The following is a 25,833-nucleotide window of genomic DNA, read 5'->3' as shown; positions in this document are numbered from 1 at the left end:
GTTAGCCGTCAGCTGACAAGGGGGGCATTTAGAGAAAGCAAGTAGTTTCCTCCCATCCAACCTTTTATGAAATCTACATCCAACTTGGTAAAAAGAGGCAGACAGCAGAAAAGTAAAGTAATTCTCTTTTTATTAAAACAAATGTAGTTTCAGGTCACAGGCAATCCTGAAAGAAAAGAACAAACCTTTAGCCCCGAGACACAACTAAAGCAAACCAAAGTATTTATAAATTACCCATTTCATCCTAGTCCACAATAGTCAGGGGTCCAAGAACAGCACTGTTCTTTATTCCACCTGTTTGTAAACAAATCAAAGTCAGCATACTGCATAAGCCCGCCTTAGCTGCATGTTGTTGAACGAAGCTGTACCTCCTGATGGGCTCCTGGTTTTCCTTGAGCTACAGCTGGTGTCACAACATCCACAAAGACTGCTCATAGATGGGTCATCGAGAAGCTCCCATCTGTAGAAATAAGCCAGTGTTTGACCAGAGCCAGGTAAATGTGATTATGTTAATGTAAACGCAGTCTTTACCCGTTGCCCACGATATGGCAGGCCTTCTTATTCGGGAAGAAAGCGCTGGGATCCCAAGCCTCAAGTGTGCAGTGGATGTACACCTGTTGACATAAAGCACATGGTGGCCACAAGCAACACCACTTCAGTAAAAGGGTGGCTGTTGAAAATAAGCCAATGTTTCAACTAAATCTATATAAACTAAGCGACAGGGTAAATTGCCTTTTGTACCACAGACTAATTTTACCCCAACTTGTCTAATTTAGACAGTCAAAGGCTTATATGAAATGGATTACCTCTTTACCAACTGCAAACTTAAAGGCCTGCAGGGACAAGCGGATCTCTGAGGAGACCACCCGGGGTTCGAATCGCGAGCGCGCCCCCTTGCTGTCCATAAGACACCTGAAGAGTGACAGGACATGGAACACGTCCCGTCAAGTAGGGGGAATTGCTGATGGCTTAAATGAAAGATCATGACCCTTGGTTATCCCCACTTACCCGTGGTTAGAGATTATGGAATACACGGCGCTCTCTTGCTGCAGGTCCGGTGTGTTGGTGGCGACACATTCATCCAGAAGCAGCAGCAAGGGCTGATGGGAGTCCTGGCCCACGGTCGCCATGATTGGGATGAGTGAGCCAAGACTGAAGGCAAGGGACTGAGCTGGGCCCGAGAAGTCGCCTGGAACAACGGGGTCAGAGATTATAGCATGGAGAGATGGTCCAACGCAGAGTGGAAGCAGACAACAACAATGCAAGGAGAGAAAGGGCACCTTGAGTAAGTCAGAGAGGTAGGAGTGCTCCTAAGCTGTGACGCTCTGAGCAGGCTAAAAAAGGCTAGTCAAGTGTTCAAGGATGGACATGGTTGTCTTTTGTTAGTGAAGTAAAATCCATCAAGACCAAGTGGTTGGAAACACTGAGCAAACAGCAAACTGACCGTTCATGATGTCCATACTGAACAGAAGATCTCCTTGCCCATATGTTTGGAGCATGGACGGGTCATACATGGGAGGGGCCCAGTCAACAGCCCTTTAAAGGAGAAACCAGGCAGTTAGAAGTGAAAGGGCCATAATAAATTCTCAAGACCAAATGGTCTTCGAGACACTCCTAGTTAAATTGTATTGGGATATTGAATGCGCAGGACCATAGCCTCTACAATTCCAAGTAGTTCTAGTTACTTCTCGAAGGTGCAAGATACGGGATGATGGAAAGTTGTTTTTGTGTTCCCAGGAGACACTAAGGTTAAATCATTGCTGTACTCCAGGATGTCCTTGGTCACCTTAAGAGAAAAGATGGGACTTAATTAATGCCAGAGTTAAAATGAAAGTTTACACATGTAGTAATCATTACACCCCCCAAACAGACGTAGAGCTCACCCACCGTCCTCCTGAAGTTACAGTCACCGAACTCAACAGAGAACATGGCCTCCCTCAAGGACACGGCGGTCGGTCGACAGCTGCCGAGTCGCAGGAGAGAGAAGTCCATCAGGGATCTGGCCTCGGTCCAGACCAGCGTGAGGCCATCGGGTCCACAGTCCGCCTTCATATCTGCAAGAGAGATCATAGAAATAATAATTTCAAGTGGATTTTTTTGATTGCAACAAAACAGGTAGAAATGATAGACACTGACATATATATATAAAAAAACAGAAGACAAAAAAACTGGCCACAGATTATATTAAAATATCTTACCTGCGTTCACCAAGACAGCTGCTACAAGGACAAGTAGAGCCACGCTGCTAAAGGGAAATGCCATGGTTGCCAGTGAATGAGCTTAGGAACCCAGTGCTTTTATTTGGTTCTGACTGCAGCAGAGCAATCAAACTAATATCTTTCACCTGGTTTCCCTAAACGAGTCTGGGTGTGTGAACAGGCAGCATCAGGGAATTAGACGATTAACAGTTTTTATACATTGAGATGTTTCCTCAAATTCTACTACTCGTGTTATTTATCTATGAAGTGTGTAAAAAATACACATTGTATGACACATTTCACAAGGAATATATATATCGGTAAGGGCTATAGGCATTCTATGTAGGACATCTGAAATGGGATATTATTGCAGCTTGAACCTTATAAGTGGCACTAGGTATGAAGGAAGAGGGCTATTAAGTTCCTCACAAAACAGAAGTTGGCCTATCAGCCAGGAGACAACTTTGTCATGGATAAAATGTATCCTAACAGTATCACAAGGGTAATGAAAAATAACCTTTTACTAGTTAATTGACCATTCTCTTGACAATCAGCAGGGTTGCCAAGATTTGTATTGTCAATACAAATCTTGGCAATCTAGGCTCCCAGTTTAGATCGAGAACCCACCTTTCCCCCAATAATATATATTTTAGGACAAAAGGCTCTTATATCAGGGGAATAATTCCTGGTCTGAGGCTGCTTTAACAAGCCATCATCCACACACCACATCTTTAAATGAACTTGACCTAGTGGCAAACACCCAAGTTCAGTGCCGTTCCTGATAGCGGCCAGTGTTTGGACACACTTAAATTGAAGATCAGCACCTGATGAAACATTGCCAAGATCTATCCATCTCTAAAGATATCTGATTGTTAACTGGTGTGTTATTGTCAGTTGGAGGCATATGCAATAGACACAACATACCATCCCTGAAAGAATACCTGCTTTTTTTAAAAAAAAACACCATTTACAAAACAGGACTGCTGGATACCAAGGAACATTTCAAGTCAAGACTGCTTTTGTGTAGAATTATTTATTATAACAATCAAATGGTCATTCCAGGGGACATTACTGGTCCTCCATGTTGTGGGTCCCTCAGTAATGCAGTGGTCACGTTGATCGGGGCATTCCTATGAAAGAAGAGATTAGACATTGTCCAGTCGCAGTACATCACATTGACAAAAAGATGAGAAACGTAGACCATCCATATTAATGACGGACCTTATTTGAGGTCTGATCTTGAAGTGCTTCTGGGGCCCACTTCGTCAGACGGGTTTACGAAGCGCAGTGGTCCCAACACAACATTCTGAGCAATGCCCCGGGATTTGTCTTCATGGACCAATCACAACCGACACAATGAGTTCAAGGAAGCCACACAAACCACCGGCATCATGGATACATTAAAGATGGCAGGCATACCCGCTCCTCTTTTGTGGCGGTACTTGCACGACGAGTCACAGCAGCTGCAGAGGTGGCTCTGGCTGGGGTCGTCTAGGAGCTCCCAGCTGGTAGAGACAGTGTACAAGTCATTATGGTTTCCACAGCATTGATGGGAATACAAGATTGACAATACGCCTTACCTGCCGGTTTCCTTCACGTAGTTACAGGCCTTCCTTTCTTCGCCGAGCGCTTCAGGGTCCCATGCGACCAGTTTACAGTTGATGTAAACCTGCGGGAGCTGCAAGTCCTTCAACATTAGGCCAGTTTATTTATTATTTGTACAGCTTTAAATCAGGCTGAACTAGCGTCACAAGCCATCCCAAGACCTCTTGAAGAGCAAGGAGGAACTTCAAAAAGTGAACACAAGAGGAACCCTTCCCTTCAAGGGGGGTTTGGAGTGCAATGGATGCAGCTATAATAGTAGCAATAACCAGCAGAACAAAGTTTTGGCAAGTTCAACAGCAATCATTGGCAATATGGTTATGAGGCATTTGATATTAAAGGGTCATCATTATTCAAGTTCATCCTTCTTACCTCGTCTGTAAAAGCAAGCTTGAAGGTCTGCAGGTTCAAGACCATAGCAGAGGAATGATACCGTGGTAGAAATTTTGAGTTTCCCCACGTACTGGCCAAAAGGCAACTGCAAAACAAGAAGTTCACAGAACGTATAAAAGACATAAGTCTATCCATTGGATCCTTGAAATAAAGCCAACTTAGTCATTGCTTACATTTTGAAGATCCGCATTTAAGCAAAGTTGGAGCTACAAAATAATTCAGACACTGCATGACCTCGTTTTACATAAAAAAAAAAGAGTCCTTACCGTGCGTTCACACCAAGCGAAGGCGGGGGGACGAATACATTGAAAGTCAAGAGTACTTGGAGCCATCACGTTGCTAAGACGAAAACACGCGTCTATAAACCTCACCCCTGGTTCCCAACGAGCGGGTAATACTGCCCGGCGGGCTGTAGCTCGGGGGTGGCTGCCGCCACACACTCGTCTATGAGCAGCAACATGGGCTGGTGAGACTTCTGTTCCACCGCAGCCCAAATGGGCATCATGGAGCCCAGCGGAACCTCATTGCTCTTGGAGATTGCACTTAGGTCCTCTATTTAGAAAAAAAGACAGATTGGGGAAAACAGTTCAATATTTGGTTTAAGTACGTTATATTGTTGGTTAATACATCAAATGAAAGATGTTCACCATTGAGAAGTGCGAGGTGGAAAATCAGATTCCCATGGCCTTCTGCGACCCCCACTCCAGGTCTATTGAACTTGGGAATCCATTTGTTCTGGTCTCTAAATTAAATAAATGCAAACGTTTTCCTGTTAGAAGCTTGAGTGTATTGATGTCAAATTGGTGGCAGCAGGTTAATATACCTGTGAGAATAACACTCGAAGGGATATGTGAAGTCTGCTGGATGATTTCTGGTTTTTGGCCGGTAGGTCAGCTCATTCTGGTAGATGACACGCTTTCCTTTAGGCTGTGAGGGGAAAAGGAAATGCATTTAAAAAACATTTACTTACATTTACATGACATGTCCGCTAGAACACCCAGTATTACCCGTCTTCTGGAGTTGCAGTCCATGTATTTATGCTTGAAGTATAGTTCCGCTTCTCCACTTTGGAGAATGGCAAAATCAGAAGGAATACAACTTCCAAGAAAGAAACGGGTTGCGTGTGGAATAAATTCAGCGGGAATCGTCCATGTTATGTTGACCGAGTCTTTTGAACAGTCTATTTTGATATCTGGATGGAGGAAAATGTGTACAAATTACTTAACAATAAATGGAAAATATACACATCTGGTTTAACCTGTAGATTATTGTGACATCTACCTCCTGCATTGGCAGCAGCTGAGGCAATGACTGCCAACACTATCATACAAACGTAATTCTTCATGACGGTAGCTTTCTGCAACGTCGTGCAAACCACACGCTTTTAACACTTAACCAATTAACTTAATCACGTGCATCTGTGCATACCGACAGTAATTCCAAATATCAACACCAATTTCACTTCGTTAATGCTTATGAAACTTTTCACCAACTCCTGTTAATTTATAGTCTTGAATAAAAATATATTGACTTGGATTTAATTTTTTTATTTGTTTTTTATATTTATTTATGATTTATTCAATGTATTGGTTATGGTTTTAGTTTGGTTATTGTTTTGTTGCAAATAAACAACAAATAAACATATTAATCGACTAAAATAGATTTTCATGTAAAATAACAAATCGTAAAGGAACCAACGTATCTCTCGTTCATTCTTAAACGGAACGTTCATGGTGTTACACAGGAAGTCATAGAGAAGTGGACGGCTTGAGTGTTGATGTTGGTCAGTTTGTAGACAGTCTATCAATTATTGGTATTACATTTTTTTCAAACGTGTTTTATGATCTATATCCAACATGCTGATTAAAGTAAAGGTAAGACGATTAATTTGGGGTTGAATCTCAGACTACTATAAGTTATAAGAAGTGGGTTCATTGTTGGAGGAAAGCGTTGTATTTAAGACGTCTCATTTAACGACTGGTTACTGCACTAGAATAATTCCCTTTGTAGCAAAATGTAGAGCAGGTTCATGAGATTAAAAGGGTAAAATATTCCGGGGCGTAATTTTTATGTGTGTATACCATGCAACGTATCTATCCTCAACCATTTATAGACCGCGACATCGCTCCAACGTTGGTCTCATTACTCAGCATTTTATTTTGGTGAAGGAAGGAAACACTGTGTGCATATCGTATGCATTCATCTAGTCTTGTGTATGATAATCACACAACAGCCCTGAGTTGTGGAGGGCGCCTTGTGGCATGTTCTCCAGCGACGTCAAGCATCTCATTTCCTTTCAGACCCTCACAGGAAAAGAGATAGAGATCGATATCGAGCCCACAGACAAGGTAATGACATTTAATTCACGTTGTTTTATTAAAGAACCAATAACGGGTTTGACTTGATTGAATTTATGTACCACATGAAATTACATTTTTTTTAATTTCAGGTGGAGCGAATTAAAGAGAGGGTAGAGGAAAAGGAGGGCATCCCACCACAGCAACAGAGACTTATCTACAGTGGAAAACAGATGTAAGTATCAAAGCTTCACAAATTCCGTACTGTATCGGCGGGGGAACGCCTACTCCATTGTCTGGCTACTTAAAGGGTGCTCCTGTACCAGCCTCAGGGGAGATAAATGGTTCAAAGAGGTATCAATATATGTAGGATGTTCCTCTACATGAAATCCTTTCCTTTTTAGAATATATTCCCGAACTCTCAGGATAGTAGTGGGGACAGGTTCTGGGTTCAAAGCCCAATGTTTGCAGCGTAACATGTATGTGCCCTTTGGAAAGATGCTTCTTTATGACGTGGACCTAAATTAAATTTGGAAAGAAGTGTATGCTAAATGAATCAATAATAACCAATCTTCTGTCTATTCATTTACATTTATTCATTCAGCAGACCCTTTATGCCAAAGTAACGTGCACGTGGGGCTGTGAGTGAATCGACATTGTAACTGCTGTAGATCGGACATCTTACTTTGAAATTGTCTAACTTCCTGTCTACTCTTTCACAGGAACGACGAGAAGACGGCAGCGGACTACAAGATCCAAGGAGGCTCGGTGCTCCATCTGGTCCTGGCGCTAAGAGGAGGGCTGCTGCTCCCCGTGCCCAGGAAAAACCTCACTCCTTAGGGGTCCCGCTCTGTGCCTGTCTGCCCCCCATCCCCCAGACAGGTGGTGCGGTATCCATCACAGTCCGACCCCGGGCCTTCCCATTACACCATTCGGAATTCCGGTGCTCTCCCGGCTGATGAAAAAGCAACAGTTTTAAAACAGGTTTAAAAACTTTAAGAAAACAAATGGACTTTGCTTGCTCATGTGTAGATGTTCAATCTGTAACCCACCCATGCGTTTGAAGTCCTCTGATGAGCGCACCTGCTCCGTGCAAAATGACAAGAGCAAGTTTGACACCTGTGGTTATGTTTGATTAAATGGTTCACTTGATTGGGTGTTTTTGTTGTGAAATACCCACATTCATCATGGATAAACATACTCTCGGTTCAGGTTGTAGAGGAATTTTCAGAACCCTGTTCTGTATTTATTAGCAATTTACAGGTTTCAAAGGCCACACAACACACTGCATCTTCCTCCTGGGATATAATGGTCATGTCATAATTCCTATTAATGATGCAACAGTCAACATAATTAGATTGGACATCTGAAATGGTCAGCAAGGAATGGGATGGACATTTGATTTACAGAATATATTCATTTCACTTTCGAACAATCCTTGTGTTAAACAAGAAATGTTTAACTGGCTGTAGGACAGACACACCCTCATCTTCAGACTCACTCTGAATACTTATCCAGGTTTTTAAATGATTTGGTCTAACTCCTAACAAAATCAAAAACCATCTAGATTTCTATTGCTCTATTTTACAGCTAAAATATACTGTTTGTAGGAAGTCCAGCATTGAGTCGATAGTGTTTCTTTCCTTACATCAGTTAGAGAGGCGACCAAACACGTTTTAATAAAAACGACACCATCGACCACGGTAAACCAGGACGTGGGGCGGAATGAATACTGCCTTCTTTGGAGCACGCTTGCCTTGCGAGACCTCGTCGGAGCATTTCAGTTACAGGTACACAGACAGGTAATGAGTGTTCACCTCAACGACAACAGCAAACCCAACAAGACTCCCTCGTGGAGGGGACGAAGGCACAGGGAAGAGGGTGGGAGGTAGGGAGCAGGGGAGCCCAGAGGAACGGCGTGGGAGGTCGTTATAGAAAGAAAATACCTCCCGTGCTCAGTCGAGCCATCGCGTCACGTCATCTAACGGGTCAGGTTAAAACATCGGAGGCGGTTGTGGCTGCGACCGTCCGCTAAAATGGGTCACCCAGAAGGATCAACTAAGAACATTAACCCTGGCTCTTAGTGTCATCCGTCCTCCAGATTTCGGGGGGGGGTTATTTTCCTTTGAATATCCTTCGATAAACTCTTGTGTTTGGGCAAACTGACCGTTTAAAACAACCAACTCCTTTTGAAACTGCTGAAAAAAAGTCAAATGTGACAACAGTAATGGATGCTAATTGCAGGTAGTGTACATGGTGTCGTAGTGGGCATGGTTCTGCTGATTCAGTGCCCTGGAGCCATGAAGAGCCATTGCTACAGGGGTCTGTGCTTCTGAAAGGGGGAGGAGCCATCGAGTAAACTTGTATATTTGCAGGTCTTTCATAAAAATGTTAAGGTCAAGGTAAAACATTTACAGGGTAATGTATGCATAGTTCCTAGCGCATAATCCTTGGGGTGTAAATCTATAGTGAAACATCTAACCGTTTGTGTCTCAAGTGTTGATCCAAACCTTTATATTCTATCCTTTAAATAAATTCTCCAACTGGAAATCGATTGATGATAAATCAAACCTTAAATCATTTAGGTTTTTATATTGCTAAATACATTTTCAAATCTATTAGAGTATCTTTTAGGGGAGGGAGATGAAATAATCAAAATGTTGACATGTGGGTGCTGACAAGGTTCAGAACAACTGCTAACTAACCGCCATCTTGTCTTGTGAATCCCGGTGTTGTTTGAGCTCAGGAGACGCAGAGTGTAGTAACTAAGACAACTGAGTCACTTCATCGACTACAATGAAAGGGTGCGGTTCCAGACGAGGGACCCCTCCCTAAGTGTCACGTGACCACGCCTTGATGAAGATGTGTACATTTAAATCTTCCCAGGGGGCTGAAATTTAAAAAAAAAAAGAAAAGGAAAAACCGACCGCTGTCTATAAAAACTAAAACATGTCGACTATCTGATCAATTCGCTGGTTTCTAAAGGATCCCTGGTGGGTGGAGGAGTTCCTGCTGGCATTGTAGTGGTAGCAGTAATGGCGTCGGGTCCTGTGTGTGGTAACAGAGTCCTGCAGCCGTGCGAACGTCAGAGTTAACAGACCGACGTCAGGGGGTCGGTTGGGGGGGGTCGGGGGGCCGAGGGCCGGCGGCTGTAGCGTTGAAGTGAGTCAGAGAGGCAGAGATCCACGGCTCACCCCCTCTCTCCCCGTAGAGTCTGCTGGGATGTAGTCCCACCGTCCCCCCCCCCCCCCCCCCCCGTCCCCCCCCCCTGCCCCCCTCCGGGGGTCTGGGGTGGTTCTCAGGGGGGTCTGGGGGTCACAGCGGTTCTGGGGGCCCCAGGGTGGAGTCAGAGGCCGGGGGTGGGGAAGGAGTCGATCTGCACCGTGTCCTGGAAGGGGGAGCCCTGGCTGGTGTAGGACAGACGCACCCTCATCTTCAGACTCACCTGGAGGGGGAGGAGGGGGAGGAGGGGGAGGAGGGACATCGTTTTCAGTATTAGTCGAGTGTTGTGATCAATGTTGAAGGATTACGAAACAAACCATTTAAATGTTCAGGTCTAGATGTTTGCCCTTGTAAACCTGCTTTTAAATATAATTATTTGATCCAGTTTATGTTAAAGTGAGTACTCAGAATTAGTTAACATCGTGCGAGCCAATTCAAACTAACATATCTGATTCTTATTGTTGTTTTTATTTCAGGTGAGGTTTTTGTTTCATGTGAACCCCGATACAAATACAAGAAACCCTTATTTTCACCCTTTACCCTGGCCCTGTGCTGAGGTTCATTCAGCACCGGCACAGGCTGACAACCTGGCACCTATTGCCCTATTTGGATTGGGGTTCATCTTGACCGTAACCATGACCACCGTAGCCCCCCTATCCAGGAGTACCGGCCCACCCGGGGCCCACCTTGTTGGGGTTGTTGAGCAGCACCGTCTGGGTCACCACGGCCGAGCTCCGCGCTGGGAGGGAGTCTCCGCTGGGGGCCTTCATCTGCAGCTGGACGTTCTGGGGGTACGGGGGGGGGGTGGGAGTAGTTAAATGGGGCTGGAAGTAGTCACAGTGAAGTTCATTGAAGTAATCCCAATCAAATAATTGTTTGGGAAAATGGGCGGAATACTATGCATTCTCTATATAGCCTGTGACATTAGAGCTCGTACAGACATATAAATATAGACATTTTCTGAATCACTGATCCATTATTACTCATTTGATTATGCAAGATATTTAATTAGTAAATAAATAAATGTCCAACTGCACAAATGTACACGCTTACTTTTGTATTTTATACACAGACTTATGGCATTTTTGTGTGTATTTCTTAACACTACAAACCCTCGAGCTCTCCGGCCTGACCACGGTGGAACATTCCAACAGCCTGTTGCCTCAGATGGTCACGGTGACCCCTACCTTGGGCACGGCGGCCTGCAGCGTGAGGCTGCTGACGTCGTGGTCGCTGGTGTTGGTGGCGGTCAGGGTGATGGTCTGGCTGGCGTCCAGCGGCCGCTCACAGCTCAGCTTCAGGACCACGCCGCTCTTGTCGTACACCGTCACCGCCGCCGGCGCTACGGAGGGATCCATGGTTACCATACCATAATACACTATATATAAGAATACTGCTATACAGTTTTACTGCTCGATGTATTAATACTGCTCCATACAAACTGTAATACCCTATATATTAAAACTGTTCTATACAGTTATACTGCTCTATATATTAATACTACTCTATACACTTATACTGCTCTATATATTAATACTACTCTATACAGTTATAGTGCGCTATACACTACTGTACCCCTCTATAGTTACACTGCTCTATATATTAATACTACTCTATACAGTTATACTGCGCTATACACTACTGTACCCCTCTATAGTTACACTGCTCTATATATTAATACTACTCTATACAGTTATACTGCGCTATACACTACTGTACCCCTCTATAGTTACACTGCTCTATATATTAATACTACTCTATACAGTTATACACTACTGTACCCCACTATAGTTACACTGTGCTATATATTAATACTACTCTATACAGTTATACTGCGCTATACACTACTGTACCCCACTATAGTTACACTGCTCTATATATTAATACTACTCTATACAGTTATACTGCGCTATACACTACTGTACCCCACTATAGTTACACTGCACTATATATTAATACTACTCTATACAGTTATACTGAGCTATACACTACTGTACCCCACTATAGTTGCACTGCTCTATGTATGAATATCGTCTCTACTGTTGGACTGCCTGATATATTTATACTACTCTACACAACTCTACTGATCTATATTACTAGTCTATACCTATACAGCTCTATACACTACTGTACAGTAATACTACTCTATACTGTAAAACTACTCAATATTAATACTGCTCTATAATGTAATACTGCTCTATATGCTGCTGTATATGACATTTATTTATACAGTAATACTGTTCTATCCACTACCGTACAGCAATACTACTCAAAACAGTAACACTAGTCTATATGTCGCCTTACCAACAATGAAATCCCACTGATGGTCAAATAAAAAGATTTGAACAATATATCACTAGCCTTCACAAAATGACTTTGACATGTTAAATAATAATGTATAATAATAATATATTAACGATGGACATTTTATACATTTTTATTTGGGTCCAGCGGGAAGAAGTCCCTTGCAGACCAACTTGTTTTATACTCAACGTGGTTTCGGTTTGGTCACTGAGCCTTCCATTGGTTACGACCAGAGATCACATCAAAATAAGACACGCCCACTTTGACTTTCTAACCAATCAAATAAAATTAGATTTGGGCCAGTTCTAAAGTGCACATCATTTTGTTGGAGTGTTTACCTGTGGCGGGCGTCGGGGTGGGGGTGAGCTCCAGCCCTCCCAGCAGGTACAGCAGGTCCCCCCCCGCCGACCCAGACATGAGGCCGGCTGGACCCAGGGGGGCGCCGCCGGGCCCCAGGGGGCCGCCCGGGAGGCTGGGCTCTTCTGGATCGCTCAGCAGGTCCAGTAGATCACACACCTTCAACACACACACACAGGTTACAGAGACGCGCTATGATGACCGTGAGCATTGATGAAGCACATTAGGCCTATCCTAGGTGGATACAAAAGGTAGAGGTGGGGTCATCTTGGGCATCCAACAACAAAGTCCAACAAAGAGCCCTGATCTTAGCCTTTACAAGACATTTATTTGATCTTTTATATATATTATTATTATTATTATTATTATTATTATTAGGAGCCTCCCAGCTTAAAATCCATGACCACCACCCCCCTCACCACCACCCACCTGGCTAGCCGGCTGCGGGGCCACCATCATCTCGGGCTGCTTGGGTTTGGTTGGCTCCAGCTCCTGGACGCCCCCTCCGCCGGACTCCCCGTTGGTCTGGCCCATCGAGCTCCGGTCCATCACGGGCATCTTCTCCAGCACGGCCGCCCTGGGGAGCCAGGACACTGCTGCCTCAACCAACCTGGTAGCATCTGGTCCATTGTTAAAATGGAGTTTGAATAAAGATGGATGAAAGCAGCAGCAACATCTGCAGCAACATCATCACACAAACATACTGTTTTTGTGTGATGATGATGCTGCTGCTGATGTTGTTGCTGCTTGGTGCCATGAAAACTGTTTGTGGCGAGATGCCATTTAAACACGGCGACCACCCACAGCCAGCAGGTTTGTTTCCATCAGGCGTCTCATGTGACCTTACCTCATATGGTCGTACTTCTTGAAGAGAGCGTTGTACTCTACCGCCCTCTGCTGGAGCTCCACGTCCATACAGCTGCCATAGATACTCACTATACTGCGGATACGGCTGGAGGAGGGAGGGAGAGAGATACATGTAGTTGAATGAATTAATAACTATATTATTTAGAAGTCCAACATTGTTATTTTTCCTTTGCTAAAATGTAAACTGCGTTGGGAATGTGAATGCTTTCCCACGCCAGGAGAGCTAAAAAGTGAGATTAACAAGGAGGTTTGAGAGAGTGAGTGAATGTGATAGACAACAGAAAGATGGGAACCCAATCCATAATAACTATCTGAGAACATTTCATCTGAATTTACTTTAGTGTGGTCCGATATATATGTTTGTACAATTTTAAATATACAAGTACGGTACTTTATATGAAAGAATGAATCCTCCTCCATCCTCCTGGGATGACGATGATATGATTTCCTTATTAAATTAATTGTGCCCTGTTCACCTATAGGAGGGTTTCAATCATGTGACCTAAAGTTCCATAAACTAAGTTCAAAGCCCGCCATATTGAAACCTCTTCTTGACCAAACATTCTAGAGTTACCACGCAAACAGTGGTTGTGGTCAAACTGGTTAGAATGGTCAGGAGGCACCAAGATGGCCGCCCGGAATGTGCGTGATATCACGTGAAGGCCCTCCCTCTCCGCGTTGCCGTGGCGATGCTTACTCCACGTTCTCGGTGATGCGGGTGCTCAGCTTCATGGTGGCCGTGAGGGCGAAGCCGCGCGTCGCAGGGGACGACATGTGCGACTGCAGCACCGTCTCCAGGGCGTCCAGGATGTCATCCTCTGTCACCTGGTGGGAGGACACGCATCACTTCCTGTGGTCATGTGACCTGCCCAACCAACCCCCGGCAGTCTGTAACACCGTTCATGTCTTAAAAAGGGTCTCTGTGGGGGTTGAGGGTAATCCTCCTGTGATTAAGATATGCATGTACCAGTGGCGGCTGGTGGTTTTTAAAGTGAGGGAGGAAGGACTGCGCGCTTGGTTGCCATTGGCCTGCTTGGTTGCCATTGGCGAACTGCACCGCTCGGCGGAAACGAGGCATACGACTGAGCGCCGGGTTCGTTGGTTCTCGTATCCTAGACTTGAGGGGATAACCCCTCCCTCTGGGCTGCGCCACAGCCAGGGCTCCTGCTTATTGGTTCATGGCTCCAGCCTATTCGTGAATAATCGTTGGCGCGGATGTCTCTCTCTCCAGTCATGTTATGTAGTGTGGGTGTCTCTCTCTCAGCTGTACAGAGTGCATGTCTCTCTCTCTCCAGTCATGTTATGTAGTGTGGGTGTCTCTCTCTCAGCTGTACAGGGTGCATGTCTCTCTCTCTCTCTCTCTCTCTCTCCAGTCATTTTATGTAGTGTGGGTGTCTCTCTCTCAGCTGTACAGGGTGCATGTCTCTCTCTCTCTCTCCAGTCATGTTATGTAGTGTGGGTGTCTCTCTCTCAGCTGTACAGGGTGCATGTCTCTCTCTCTCTCCAGTCATGTTATGTAGTGTGGGCGTCTCTCCCTCAGCTTTACAGGTGCTTGTTTACCTGGATGGGCTCCGTCTCCTCACAGTCCCCTTGCAGCAGAGAGTCTCCGTACTCCCCGATACACCAGCAAGCCACCTGCACCAGGGGTTGCTACACACACAAACAAACACACATTTGGATTTATGTTTAAGGATGCCTCAGCGAGGTCAGACACAGACTGAATTCAATGAGAACAGCATCTACCAGATTATTTAAAAGTGAAGGGACAGTGCATGTATTATTTTAGGTCCGTTACGGCAAAGGACTGAAGGAGAATATCTGGTTGTCTACATCACACACACACCCCCACACACACACACACACACATGCACACGCACACACCTGGGAGATGTCTGCGACCAGCGCGCGGTAGAGCTTGTGCACGGTGTAGCAGTGGAGCTGGGAGGCGTTGGTGATCAGCTGGATCAGGTTGGGCACTGTCTCGTCGCGGACATCGGCCCCTGCCTGCCGGAGGGGGATCACAGTAACTGAGACGGTGGGGTCATAGAGAGCCATGGGGAGGTTCATTCATAGTACACTGGCTGAAAGGTGGTGGAGCAGGTCACAAACCAGTTGTGGTGTAGCTTAATTATTAGAGCATGGTATCATTAACATTAGTGTAAAGTAAACAGGCAGCGAAGTGCAACTACAAAGACAAACGTACAAGGTGAATTTAAAAGTTAAAAAAAGAAAACTACAAGGTGAATAAAAAACCTTAAAAGGTGAATTGAAACAAAACTACATCATAAGCAAAAACAACAAGGTGCGGTTAAAAACACATCCATAACAGAATTCTTTTTGTGACTAAGTGTGTGTCTGTGGATTTACCGTGATCAGGACATGCAGGATGGTGTCTATGTGCCAACGCTGGGAGGGAGAGTACCTGACACACACACACACACACACACACACACACACACACACACACACACACACACACACACACACACACACACACACACACACACACACACACACACACACACACACACACACACACACACACACACACACACTTTTAGCAGGTGCAACGCTAACAGAACAGTGAAACATTTAGCGTCAAACAGACAAACAGTCTTAAACCCACATGTTGCACATGCACAATACCATGCAGCTCAGCCTTCCCAAAGCCCTTAGGTAGCACACACACACAAGGCTGTTTAGACGCTTCACAGTGCTATACTAAAAGAACAGTTATACATCCAGCATTAAACCGACTAACGCCCTAGCGTAGCCTAGCCTTCCAAACAACAATCCATAACAACACTATGACCCTATTCATAGCAATATCTGTGTCGATACAGCATGCGTGAGCCTCATGCACACAGGGAACGTGTGTGTGTGTGTGTGTGTGTGTGTGTGTGTGTGTGTGTGTGTGTGTGTGTGTGTGTGTGTGTGTGTGTGTGTGTGACCTCGCGGCGTTACCTCTCGGCGGCGTTGAAGATGCCGCTGGCGGCGTGCGACTTGAGCTCGGGGGGGCAGGTGGAGAGGAAGAGGAGCAGCTCCTTCATCATGGAGCGGATGTTGATGGCCGACACCAGCGCCAGGGAGAGCTCTAGGGCCCGGCTGGGGGGGGGGGGGGGGGGGATTAAGAACCGCTAACTATTGGGCTCCTTAGCACATGCTTTGATGAATGAATGAATGAATATCTAAAATGGAACGGAAAAAGCTACAAACTGAAATGTATTTGTAAAACATATCTCCTTGATGTCTCGTCACATATCACGTCTATGTTTGGGCGCTTTTACAGCGAAGGGTGACATGACGTTTGGAGGTGTGATGGTCGGTTGGGGGGAGGCTCCGTGGTACCGTTTCACGGAGGCGTCCTGGTCCTTCAGACAGTCCACTATGGTGCCCCGGTGGCGCTGCACTGCATTGTGGTCCGTCGACACGATCTTCTGCAGCGACGTCATGGAGATGTACCTGAGATGGATAGAAATCAGAACAACACATCAGAAAAGAAGATTAATTTATAATGTGATATTATTAATACACTTCTAAAAAATAAATAATATAAGTGTATATAAAATAGATTTTACATAATAAAACGGAAAAGCAACGTTTCATAAAAAGTTGCATGGAAACATTGAAACATTTCAATGCTTTGTGAAACAGCCATTTCCGCCGGGTTAGTATTTCAGCCTAAGTGAGTGAGAGAGGAAAGAGGAAACGGGAGGGAGAGCGAGGAAAAAGAGAGCGAGTGTGTGAGAGAGATAAAAGTGAGCAAGAGAGAGGAAAGAAAAGCGAGAGAGGAAAGAGCGAGCGAGAGAGAGAGGAAGAGAGAGGAAGGAGAAAGAGTGATGAAGCGGGAGCACATGAGGGCCAGAGGAGAGGGGCTGAGATGAAAGAGAGCTGGATAAAACACACGCCTCCGGGGAACTCTGAGCAGAGCACCAGACGAGCCTGACCGGCCACCCTCCCGCTCTCCCCCGTGGAGAGCAGCCTCTGAAAGGACCCCTGGGTAGGCCTACACACTGCCTGATTAAAACATGACGGGAGACGGCCCGACATCCTACAGAAAGATGAAGGGCAGCTGGGCTCCGTCAGATCTTCACACAGCGAAGTGAAGTGGCGGCAAAGTGATTGATTGGCATGAACCGGATCCAGCCTGTCTGGAGGGGCGGAGGGTGGGGGGGGGAGGGGGCTGTCACAGTTCGGCTGGAGAGAGAGCTTTGGCCTTGGGTAGAGGAAACAGTGAAACGATCCGAGGAGATGGAAACGGAGGGAGGGAAGAAAGGGACTCTATTAAAAAAGTACTCACCGAATGTTCCTGTCATTGTTGAGCAGAAACCTTCCGAGGATGTTTACAGCCAAGACCTGCAGTTCACACACACACACACACACACACACACACACACACACACACACACACACACACACACACACACACACACACACACACACACACACACAAATGTATGTATATAAATAAAAACGGTAAATAAACAAGAAAATTACGCCTCCGTGTTCCTTCTCAGGGTCTTCCTGAGAAGGAGGTGCTTCCTCCACCGTCAAGCAGTCTGAGGGTTAGGGTGTCATGTGTGAGGCCTTTGGACCTTGTAGCTGTGATGGCGCATTTGACCAATAAGGTTGAGTTTGACTCACGCGCAGGCCGCTCTCTGACTTGATGTCCATGACGGTCAGCACCGTCTCGTACAGCACCGCGCTGCCCGCAGTCTTGCTGCTGTCCGTGTTGGTCGCCACCTGTAACCACGACAACCACGTTGACAAGCTGCAGCGTAGCCCGAAGACAGAACCCCGCCCCTCTGCGTCACTGTGTCCACCGCAGCGTATGGTCGCGGTGGAGGGAAGGGCCTACAGAATGTCTACAGGACTTAGCAACGTCAAGTGAACAGTTTGGAGCTGAACACCGGGTCTTCTGATCTGAAGACCCGGTGTTCATCTCAGGCCCTGTTTACACGAGGCGAAAACGCAGATATAATCCACGCGGTTTGGCCTCTCATTTACACGAAAATGCTGTTTTTGTCACAGAAAACGATCATTTCTAAAAACTCCGGCCAAAGTGGAGATTTCTGAAAACGCTGGTTATCTGTTGTGTCAACGGGGGAAACGGGGTTTTTGGTTCTGAAGCGTCACATTATTCGCCAGGAAATGCTTAACGTCATATCAGCGCCCTATGTTTACAGTTTGTTTGTTACAGGAAGACGCTCGTGTTATTCGTTGTTGTTGATTCTGAGGATTCTGATTGGCTTGCATGGCTTTAATTGCACTCAACGGCGTATTTATGCGTTTTGATGTAAACGACAACTTTTTTGAAAACGATGTGTGCACAATGTTATTTTTGAAAACGGAGGGGGGGAAATATTTGTTTCTATAAATACCCTGCTACGTATAAACGTGGCCTCCGTCGCATGGTTAACTCAACCGTGTGACTAATCGTTACGTGGTAGTGCTGGGTCTTGTGCCGTTTTTGCACTAACGTCTTGCTTTTGCCTCCTGCACTCAATCATATCAATCACCTCCTGGAGGCGGAGCCTTGTGGCTGCAGGTTTCTGTTTGGCTCGCCCTGATTGTTGGCGCCGCCCCCACACACATAAAGCCAAGTGGAAGATGGCGGCTCGCTCTCTCTCTAATCCGAGCACAGACGCTGGCACACTTGTACCTTTTGTCAATTCTGTTAAAGATATCATATTTGTTGTTGCTCTTGGTGGTTACTTTCTGCATGTTAAGGTAAGAGCAAGCGTAGCTATATAGCTTCAACTGTTTTATTTTGTCCGCTGTCGGGCATGGAAGTTAGATAAGCTGAACCTCCCAGGCAGATAGCGTGAGGTTTTACCTTTGCATTTTTCCCTTTCTGGTATGTGGTAATCACCTAGGCCTTTTCTGCCGATGTTTTTTTTTTTTTGGTTGCTGTTACTGGTTTCACTTCTGAGAAACCTTACGATCATTGTGAACCATAAAACATTGTTTTTTCACAAAAACCCTGCTTCTGCCTTTATATTTGTTGGACACCGTAACACTAATATTAACTAATATTGTGATTTGTATATCACATCACATGTTGGTGATGGTGGTGTGGCCGCATCGAACAATCAATGTTAAATCACCCAAAACATTCAATGTCTTTAAAAGTAGACTGAAAATTCCCCGTTACTCACCATCCTACGGCCTTTGACCAATTCCAATGCATAAAGTAATATGACTGGCTAAAGGGTTTTATATAAATTGGATAAACTTAAAACTAAGTAGTAGAGCGAGCTGTGGTGAGTGAGAGGAGAGGGAGGGAGCTGTGGTAGAGCGAGGTGTGGTGAGTGAGGAGAGCGAGGGGTTGAACCTGGGCTAGTAGGTCGTTCATGGCGTCGCTCGCTGTGTCGTTGTTGCGACCCAGAATCCTCAGCAGCCTCAGAATACGCACCTGACAGAGACAAAGAGACACAGACGGAGGGAGCCAGAGACGGAGAAAGTGATACAAACATCCAGACAGAGACAGACAGAGCGAGGCAGAGACCCCAAAGCAGAGACAGAAAGAGAACAGTTATTTATTTTTATATTTATGAATGTAGTAAATAAACTACAAGGGTGCGCCTAAAAGCACGTATACAACAAAACAAATGTTTGTGTGGGTGTGTGTCATGATGATCATGGCATCGCAGACGTGTTGAATGTCTGCGAGTGTGTGTGCGTACTAGGGATGGGCGTGAGGAATCGATTACTCGAGTACTACTCGTTACAAATGAACTCGGTTGGTGGACAGGCAAACTCGAGTTTGCATATACACACACAAACAAAGTTTTCTGAAGCAAATGTATCAATTTTCTGTCGGCGCCACTAACGCATGACGTGGGCACAAAGAAAATTAAATGCATCCATTTCCATGGCGCGTTCCGTGCCGTGTGCAGGCACGCCAGAATTCAAAAAGTTAAGAGATGGCGGTTAAAGCAAATCGCAGCGAAGAATTTAAATACTTTAAAGAAATAGGAGATCATAAGGTGAAATGTAAAATATGCCAAGCGAAATCGAGCTACCAGAAAGTACTATGCGGCAACATATGCTCCTGAAACACAACGGTGAGTTCGGGAAAGCAGACCCGCAGCAACGGTGAAAGTGAAAGTGTGTCGGCTATTTTCACCGCCGCAAGACGCAGCTGTAATCCCGGGCGTGTAGAGAAGATCACAACTCTGAGTATTTCCATAGTCCATTTGCTGCCGTTTTATTTGCAGCTTTAAGCATTTATTTGCAATGGTTAGGCTACTTGTTTCGTTTTTTTTAAACTGTTACAGGCCTTGGTTCGACGTGATTTAAATTGTGAGACGCTGCGCATATTTATTTTTGTAAGGAAAATGTGTTTTGAACGTTTGCAAAAATAAATAATGAATACTCTGATAACTCTGACTGTTTTGATGGAGAATAAGCATTACATGTTTGGTTGGTAATATTGCCTTTTATCATCGGGCCTGCCGTCTATTCCTGCTGCAGATGCGTTGCATTCTAAAAATAGATTTGATTTAACGAGTACTCGATTGATCCTCGAGGAATTCCTTCGATCACTCGAGTTTGGAATTTACTACTCGTGCCCATCCCTAGTGCGTACTCATGGATGCAAGTGTGATCTTGAATGTGTGTAATAATCTGAGCATGGTGTGAGTGAGTCTGAGTGAGTGAGTGAGTGCTGACCTGTAGGAAGGGGTCACTGATGCCGGCCACCGTGTGTTCTGGAGAGTAGCCTGAGGTCACCAGACCCCTCATGATGTGGACCAGCTCTGGGACCGCCTGGGAGACACAGAACAACACGTGTATACACACAAATACATAGATACCAACACACTTGTATAAAATATTAAAGTTGCACAGAGTGTGTGTGTGTTACCTCTCTGAACTGCACCAGGGTCTGTGCGTTCCTCTCACACAGCTCCGTGATCAGGATGACGGCTCCATGCAGCACTCCTGGGAACAACAGAAGCAGGTTAGCGCCAGCACTAGCTCAAACACCACTCAAACAATACAGTGACGCATGCTAACGCGCTGCCTCCTCGCTTGGAATGTCCTTACTGACCGTCTGACAGCACCAGACCCTGGCCCACTTAGGATGGGCCTACAGACCTCATCTTAAAAGGCTTTGAGTTAAATGAAAATTAATTAAGGATGACATCACTCAAACATACGTCATTTGTTGTGCCTTAACCTACAGACCCCGGGCTTCATCGTGTGAGAGGACGCACCAGTACAGCCCTGCTAGTGCGGGAGGGAAACCCCAACTCACCGTGGTTCTTCTCTGCGAGGAGGGCTCGAGCCGCGGGCGTGAAGAGCTCCCCCAGCTCCGGAACCTTCCGTACGATGTGGACCGCACACAGAGTGGCCTGGAGAACCACAAGCAGAACCATTCAGTGCCAGTATGATGAGACCTAAAAGAGACTCCGTGGAGGTGCTGACTTTAAACATGAAGACAGGAACACATTGAGGGGTAGAGGGGGGAGGGGCAGAATACTGCACTCTAGTGGTTTGGGCAGGGTATCTGCAGGTTTCAGCAAGTCAAATTGAAGACTTTTTAATACCACCTTGAATGAAATTTAAGACCTAAAAAACGCAATGGTGGGGGGGATACCGCTGTATTATAACCCAAGCATAGCATGTGTGTCACTCAATGAGACTCATTCACCTACCCATTTTCGCATACTAGCTAGCAAGCACGCAGATAATCGTTTATATATGCAGCTAGCAAGAAAGAAGCCTCTCTACATGTCCTTCCTGAAAAGTCCCACGAGAAAAATAAAAAAATAAATAGTCTTGCCCCGACAAATTTAAGACCTTGTGTTACAGTACTTAAGACCAGCATATGACATTTGTAACGAATTTAAGACTTTTCAAGGCCTTAAATTTAGAAACATGAATTTAAGACTTAAGACTTTTTAAGGATGTGCGGACACCCTGGGTTTGGGTGACTACCCAGAACCCAGGTTCTGGGTTCAAATCCCCCATGACACCTGCCTACCTGGAGGCATCAATAAGCAAGGCGCTCTAGCACCTAATCATTTATGACGTGCAATAATAACAAAATCACAGCAGGTTGCATTGGATAAAAGTGTCTGCGAGATGACTCAACTGTAATCACAGGACCAAAGTGTCCTTTGTGGACCATAATAATGGGGGCTGAAACCGACCCCTCCACCTGGCGGGGGATGACAGGCAGGCGAGGAAGAACAAGGGGGGGGGGGGGGGGGGGGGCTATTAGAGAGCGGTTGTCGTGACTCTGTCGTGACTCGCCGGGGATAGATGAAATGAGCCAGCTGCAGGGCACAGTGTACTGGCACATCATTTCCTTGTTGACATGATAAAAGATAAGAGATGATAGAGTGCTCTGACTCATAGAAACAATGGAGGAACAAGAATTCAAAAAGGTTCCTGGAGGAAAAGTAGCGAGCCAGTGATTCATTCGTTTAGAAAGGGTCCCTATTGCACCACCCGCTGTGATCTGGTTAGCCATTGCAAGACATTAAAAAAATCCTATCAACACTGGTTATTGTGTTACTGTGGGAGATAAGTCAGGGTAGAGTCTTCAGACATAGACATGCAATTATGTCAATCAACTTTTATTTCCTCTTTTCAAATAGTTATGACAGCAGCCGCTATATAAATTATGTTTATATGTTATTTTTATGAACTAAGACAAGTAGTAGGCAAATTGCTCCTCGATAAAGAAGTTATATCTTTCAAGCCTGCCAAACTTTTATCATACTTTCATTATTACGGTTATTATGAAACAATAGAAAGCAATAGCAGTCGTTATTCTTTATGCATGGGTGTCATCTCAATGATCCTTTGTCCCCTCAACTTTTCTTTTCATCACCCTTGAAAGAGCCTTGACCACCCAAGTCCCATTACTAAGGAATGAACCAAAAGCGACAGACCTTCTTCTTGATGTAGGAGCTGGAGGCGCGCAGCAGCCGGTCAATCTCGGGCGCCAGGTCGCGGCACATCTCGGCCGAGCCCATGCAGGCCAGCGTGCACAGAGCCAGGGACTGGACATACTGGCTGCTGTGGGCCAGGTCGCTGGGGGACACGGAACAGGGGAGACGCAGAGTCAGAGGGGAGGATGGGGAGCGACGGGGTGCGGGGAGCGGCGGTGGGAGTTGATGCCGTGTGCAGGAGGTGCTCAGAACAGACTGGGAATGCTTTATTGAACCAGAGGGAAACCGTTTCAGGATCCTTATTGGAATGATTTGCAATGGAGTTTGTTATGGAACCTCCTTCAAGGTGGCTATTGCTTAGGTAATCCCTGATTGACAATGTGAGTAAGTCTAAAAATACATGTTTTTTCCGCTGAATTTGAAGTTGGGAAGAATTCAGAATTCCATAGAGCTGTCAAACAACTCCTAGAGCTCAGAACTCCTGGAGCTCAGAATTCCACAGAGCCTTAGCATTTCCATGGATTCTGAAGTTCTGTGGAATCCTGAGGAAGCGGCAGCGTTCTCCCCATACTTCTTGATGGAGTTGGTGATGAGCAGGCTGGCGTCCTGGTTCTCGTCCAGCAGCATCATGGCGCCCAGGTAACCCACACGCTTCTCGTTGTAGCGAGGGCTGGCTATCAAGCGCACACACTCCATCTGTAAAGGAGGACCGCCATTACCTCTGGTGAGCAATGCTTTCGTTCCTTAAAGTCAAAGCTGTCTAACCTCTTCTATGTGACTCTACTGAGGGATAGTGTCTTTTTCCTTGACAACCCCCATAAAAGGTCAGAAGCATAAAAACAGTCAAAAGGGTAGGACAAGGGTAATTGGTGGTACACAGAGCCAACCTCTACTTGCTCATTATTGATGTAACTACTGCAAGTATTGATGCCCAGTGAGCTAGCTCCACAGTAATAACTCAATAAACAACCAGGCTCTCTCACTTGGCCGAAGTGAGCCGGGTAGCCCAACATGTGTACGTAGAGCAACTTGGCCAGGTTGTGAGAGCGACCTCCGTTATCCGCCTGTCGGAACTGAGCCCGGATAGCGGCACACTCTCTCTGGATGACGCCGCGCTCCTCGCCTTGCGTCCGGGCCGAGCGTATTACCCGGATCATCTCCTGCAGCCGAACTGATGGAGACATGGCTGTGTGCGTGCGTGTGTGAGAGAAGACATGAACACGATCACGTTAGAAAAACAACGATATGTAAACCGATTGTCTCTAAAAGTATATTAATGCATTCACTACAATTAGGAAATTTCAACCTTGATATGTGCTTTAACGACAGATGTCATTATAGTAGACTTTTAAAACCCCATTTAAAGTCTGCAAACAGGGGCGTGCAGGTCTAGAAGAGGTTACAGTTACAGGATTCAACCAAAATGAGCCGCTAAAGGGAACCCGTGAATATGAAGGTCGGCAACGCCGCCTGACACAACTTCCAGGATCACAACACGTCCTCACTTTTACAACGGGCTGGGCGAAACTAAATATGTCAACCAGCGATTGGGCTACGGAGGGATGCTGTCAAGCCAACGTTAGCTTGCGGCTTTAAGCTCAAGCTAGCGATCCAAGCCTGGGTGTTAATGTTCCCCCCGCCTCTAGGAATAACAACATACCTACTCCCTGGACAGTAGTCAGATATTGATAAGCCTTCAAATGAATGGATCGACCGCCACGGAGACGTCGGAATTGGGCTGTTTTGAAAGAGGCTGCTCGTAGGGTGGATGTAGCTTAGCTACCGCCGCTTAGCCATCACTTCCGCAACCTGATCTTGCGCTGTGGCGTGACTCCGCCCACTCCGATGACGTATGTTTCAGGTGCGCCAACAGGTGGATTTAAAATATGGATGAGAACTTTAGACTTTAGTTTAATTCCCTTAATAATCAACGAGGCTGGCTCCTTGACATTTCCTTGATCCGAAAGGCATCTTTAGAATGTTTGATTAATTGCTGACCTTTGTTTTTAATGTAATCCTTTTAAGAAAATGTTTAGATTAGCAGGACTATGTTGTCCAGTGGCTGCGCTGGGGTGAGCAGAAATTACCACCAAGAAATTAACTGAAATTTGACACACAAATGGTCTGCTTTCTCTTTGAATACAGCTCGTTTTTCCAGTTGATCTAGTGAAACAGCGCCCCCAATTACAATAGCACCCACGCAGCGGCTGCAATAAAGTTATAAACTCTGTGCTGGTCTAAGGTCAGATCAACTCTACACTTCTGCTTATTTGTTGTCAGTTCGTTGTCAATGTCTTGCCTTTGCTGTCCTCAGATCAGTTAAGCTGATCTAAGCTCACTTTAGGTGGTGAAGTCACTCACTGTCACTCACGCGAGAGATTTATAGTAGCTACATTGAACATTATGCTTTTAAAAGCTAGAGTGCATTATTTTGGCCGATGTTCTGCCAATTTCTGCACCCTTGTCAGATGTTGCTACCGTAGTGCGACTCGATAGCAGAGTCTTATCAAATCATGCTACCCTATCAGAAAATGCGACCTTACGTCACAAGTGTAGGCCTATTTGATCTGTATACCAATCGTCTATTTCAAATAATGCTCCCACTGCAGAATCACGTTATGTTACACCACTACTCACCCTATGCACACTGTAAGAATATGGGGAGCATATTTTGATGCTTGTTTATAA

At 45.6% G+C, this 25,833-nt stretch overlaps 4 protein-coding genes across 5 annotated transcripts; 1 reads left to right on the top strand and 3 right to left on the bottom strand.

Annotated features, from left to right (window-relative positions):
• Nucleotides 1-113: 113 nt before the first annotated feature.
• On the bottom strand, nt 114-2,307 carry LOC115549018 (zona pellucida sperm-binding protein 3). Its single transcript, XM_030363997.1, has 10 exons — nt 2,199-2,307; nt 1,888-2,054; nt 1,686-1,786; nt 1,445-1,536; nt 1,009-1,189; nt 807-912; nt 532-614; nt 369-460; nt 235-294; nt 114-166 (listed from the first exon to the last, which is right to left on the bottom strand). The coding sequence occupies exons 1-9, from the start codon at nt 2,260-2,262 to the stop codon at nt 245-247; spliced, it is 936 nt and encodes a 311-aa protein (XP_030219857.1). The 5' UTR covers nt 2,263-2,307; the 3' UTR covers nt 114-166; nt 235-244.
• Nucleotides 2,308-3,212: 905 nt separating this feature from the next.
• Nucleotides 3,213-5,578, bottom strand: LOC115548786 (zona pellucida sperm-binding protein 3). The gene is made up of 10 exons (XM_030363628.1): nt 5,475-5,578; nt 5,201-5,385; nt 5,017-5,120; nt 4,841-4,935; nt 4,565-4,745; nt 4,173-4,278; nt 3,779-3,876; nt 3,618-3,703; nt 3,420-3,527; nt 3,213-3,328 (listed from the first exon to the last, which is right to left on the bottom strand). Exons 1-9 carry the CDS (start codon nt 5,536-5,538, stop codon nt 3,421-3,423), a joined length of 1,026 nt encoding a protein of 341 aa, XP_030219488.1. The 5' UTR covers nt 5,539-5,578; the 3' UTR covers nt 3,213-3,328; nt 3,420.
• A 341-nt stretch (nt 5,579-5,919) lies between these two features.
• nedd8l (NEDD8 ubiquitin like modifier, like) lies at nt 5,920-7,642 on the top strand. Its single transcript, XM_030363627.1, has 4 exons — nt 5,920-6,067; nt 6,494-6,541; nt 6,643-6,725; nt 7,213-7,642. The coding sequence occupies exons 1-4, from the start codon at nt 6,050-6,052 to the stop codon at nt 7,328-7,330; spliced, it is 267 nt and encodes an 88-aa protein (XP_030219487.1). The 5' UTR covers nt 5,920-6,049; the 3' UTR covers nt 7,331-7,642.
• A 61-nt stretch (nt 7,643-7,703) lies between these two features.
• On the bottom strand, nt 7,704-24,969 carry ap1g2 (adaptor related protein complex 1 subunit gamma 2). 2 transcript variants are annotated; one of them, XM_030363624.1, is made up of 22 exons: nt 24,806-24,969; nt 24,129-24,331; nt 23,717-23,841; nt 23,146-23,287; nt 21,501-21,597; nt 21,108-21,184; nt 20,915-21,010; nt 19,575-19,655; nt 17,885-17,983; nt 17,541-17,596; nt 16,589-16,702; nt 16,205-16,345; nt 15,608-15,662; nt 15,122-15,244; nt 14,801-14,890; nt 13,938-14,065; nt 13,221-13,325; nt 12,803-12,950; nt 12,355-12,532; nt 10,900-11,054; nt 10,399-10,497; nt 7,704-9,935 (listed from the first exon to the last, which is right to left on the bottom strand). In XM_030363624.1, the coding sequence occupies exons 2-22, from the start codon at nt 24,327-24,329 to the stop codon at nt 9,837-9,839; spliced, it is 2,409 nt and encodes an 802-aa protein (XP_030219484.1). In that variant the 5' UTR covers nt 24,330-24,331; nt 24,806-24,969; the 3' UTR covers nt 7,704-9,836. The 2 variants fall into 2 exon arrangements, with proteins under 2 accessions (XP_030219484.1, XP_030219485.1); XM_030363625.1 differs by having other exon boundaries at nt 24,810-24,969.
• Nucleotides 24,970-25,833: the final 864 nt, after the last annotated feature.

This window comes from Gadus morhua, chromosome 8, assembly GCF_902167405.1.
Source record: "Gadus morhua chromosome 8, gadMor3.0, whole genome shotgun sequence".
Classification (NCBI taxonomy): Eukaryota; Metazoa; Chordata; class Actinopteri; order Gadiformes; family Gadidae; genus Gadus; species Gadus morhua.
The sequence above is the reverse complement of the archived record's forward strand: the minus strand, read 5'-3'. Positions and strand labels throughout refer to the sequence as shown.